Source organism: Dreissena polymorpha, chromosome 9, assembly GCF_020536995.1.
Source record: "Dreissena polymorpha isolate Duluth1 chromosome 9, UMN_Dpol_1.0, whole genome shotgun sequence".
NCBI lineage: Eukaryota > Metazoa > Mollusca > Bivalvia > Myida > Dreissenidae > Dreissena > Dreissena polymorpha.
The window spans coordinates 88,746,048-88,748,900 of NC_068363.1; the positions used below are offsets into that span (position 1 = coordinate 88,746,048).

The following is a 2,853-nucleotide window of genomic DNA, read 5'->3' on the forward strand; positions in this document are numbered from 1 at the left end:
CCATGTACCGATGAAGAACCCGGAGTACTCTGTACGGACATCACTCCCGACAGGTGCAAGGTCAGAAGGGGCTTATAGCTCTTCTGAGGATCGGCCTCATCGGGTCCAGTGGGTGGACTCACGTCCGAAGGTTAATAGTCATCGGGATGTGGAGCCTGCTCGTACAGTAAAGATAAAAAAACCGGAGTACCCAGTGGGGATTTTGAAAAGGAATTTTCCGGTGGGAAAGGGAGAAGAGTTGGTAATTTCCATGCCAGTGCTTAAAAGGGTTAAGACCTGCGATCTCCTTGCCCACGCCAAAGAGAAGGCTGAAGAGCGCCGGGAGGGGGAGAAGAAACGTAGGAATCGCGGGATGGAAAAGACGTGCTGGGTGCCGGGTTGTATGGAGAGGGCGAAGTATTTAAAAGCCCATGCTTTTATTGTGCACATCCCTTCCATATTCAGCGAAACGCTGGATTCTACTGATGAGCGATTACTCAGAGGGAGGAGGAGTGCACTAAGTCAGGCGGGAAGATGGCTTTTAGGTAAACCAGTTACGCTGGATGAGTTGGTGGCGTTTGTTGTGGTGCAGAAGATGCTTAGCACACTGGACAACACATCAATCTCGGAGCGGCAGGAGGCAGCTATGAAGGAGTTTTGTAAATTCCTTCATGAGCCTATTCCAGAGAAAGTTACCTTGGTACCGTGCAACTCTGTTGGTGCGCTACTGCACTGGAAGGTCTTGTTACTCCTTGCAGCTAGTTTACCAGAGAAAGAGAGGGCCTATTGGGTACTTAACTTCCAGGCCCCTGAAGATGCACAGCCGGTTGCCGAGGCCATACCAATCCAGCCTAAGTATCCTGAAGCGTTTGACGCCCATTACACCTTGACAGGACACTGCACAGGTTACAGCTTCAGCAAGGGGGAATGCAGGACATGATGGATGTAGTTCCGGTAGAGGAGAGTAGGCGAACATCCCTTGTAGGGGGCGTCTCTATCTACTGTGACCCAGAAACCTACCCGACGGATCAGCACCTGCGTGATTTGCCGCAATACATCTCCGTTGGGGTGGGTATCCATCCACGTCATGCGCGTTATAGCGTTGTTCGGGTTAATCAGGCAGTGGGAAGGTTCCAGAACCTGTTAGCGAATCCTCGCGTGGCGGTTTTTGGGAAGGTTGGACTTGATCACTCAGAGCCCATGAAGTACTGGGCATATCAAGTCGAGATGTTGGAGAAGATGTTACCGTTCTTGGAAGATAGACATGTGCTAGTGATTCACTGCCGTGGAATGGAGGGGGATAGCGGTACAGAAGCGTTTCTCTTGCTCCTCCATGTCCTGAAGAGGTATGTGCGGACGCATCATCCGATACATCTGCATTGCTTCACTGGCAACAGGTATGTCCAGGATCGGTGGCTAGAGGGGTTCCCACGGACATACTTTGGGTTCACCAACAAGGTTAGTACATTCTCTCCGGACCAGATCGCGGCTCTACAAAATGTCGAAGATAGTCGCCTTCTCCTGGAGACGGATGCTCCTTATTTTCCAGCACCTGGATCCAGAGTATCGTCACCCAGCCAGATATCCACAGTGGCCGAGGCGGTGGCAGCACTTCGAGGAACTACTGTGGAACATGTGTTGGAAATCTCCGTGGCCAATGGGAAACATCTGTACCAGTCCCAGTAGAGGTCAGTCAGGCTTTAAGCTCACTGGTCCTCATTTAGCGGGTTCCAGCTGGGTTAATAACTCGCCGGATACTTACAGTGTGAAGAATTAAGCCTTCTCCAAGAAAACACTTCATCTATTGGTTTCCAGCTGGGTTTATAACTCGCCGGATACTTACAGAGTGAAGAATTAAGCCTTCCCCAAGAAAACACTTCATCTTTTGGTTTCCAGCTGGGTTTATAACTCGCTGGGTATTTATCCAATCCAGTAAAGTAGAAGTCATTGGGTCTGTGGCTCATGACTGAAAAGCAACAAAATCCAAGCAGTTGCAACAAAGAAGACGGCCAGAAGTAGGGCTAATAGCTCTAATTGGGAAAATCCTGACCACGGACTAAGGTAGTGAAAAGCAGTACTTGTGAGAAACCCGCATCTGGTAGAAGGACCATCTCTGTGGAGCGACTTGTAGTTGCTGACCCCCTCATGCAGATAACCCCCAGTCTTGGTAAGGTCCTTTTTTCATAAAGTTGGGGGGAGTGTTGTGACGTATCCAGTACGGTACGGGCGGGTATGGTAAGTACGGGTTTTACCCTCACTCTTGCGGAAGTGGGGTATACAAATTGCTTTTCACGGTCTCTTACGATCCAGCACTAGACGAAGCAAGACGTGTCCTCAGGAATAGGTATATCCCAAGCCCTGGCCTGTTTCTACAGTGTAATAGTTATAATACCACTAGGTTTACTTTAACATGATAAAAATATTGTTTAAATGATAACATTTATCAAACCAGCAAATGCAGCGAATAATTTAATTTTAATTTTAATCACATATACTCAATACATCACATATACTCAATAAATCACATAAACTCAGTATATCACATTGATTTCCGTTTAATGAAAATGCCACAAAAAAACTGCAGCATCGTCATCCCATTAAATAAAGATTTTCATATAAGCGGTTAAAATCGCTATAGAATTTCAGAAATTAATATTTCAAATGTAAATTTCCCTTGCAATGCAATACGTGAATTGATAATTTGCTATTTATTTACGAAATCATAATTAAAGACGAAGATTACTTTATTTTACTTTTTTAATTGAATCATAATTGCAGAATCGTGAGACTGTACATCACAAATTAAGTAGTGGTGCGAAATTAAACCCAGGACACCAATACCATATAGGATACTGGTCAATAATTAGAGAGTAA

The 2,853-nt window shown here is 46.0% G+C and overlaps 1 protein-coding gene across 1 annotated transcript; it reads left to right on the forward strand.

Moving 5' to 3' along the window:
- Nucleotides 1–918: 918 nt before the first annotated feature.
- On the forward strand, nt 919–1,665 carry LOC127846245 (putative deoxyribonuclease TATDN2). Its single transcript, XM_052377414.1, has one exon. It carries the CDS (start codon nt 919–921, stop codon nt 1,663–1,665), a length of 747 nt encoding a protein of 248 aa, XP_052233374.1.
- Nucleotides 1,666–2,853: the final 1,188 nt, after the last annotated feature.

Bases quoted from the DNA above. Each gene is read 5' to 3' on its own strand.
- LOC127846245 (XM_052377414.1), top strand. From the start codon at position 919: ATGGATGTAGTTCCGGTAGAGGAGAGTAGGCGAACATCCCTTGTAGGG.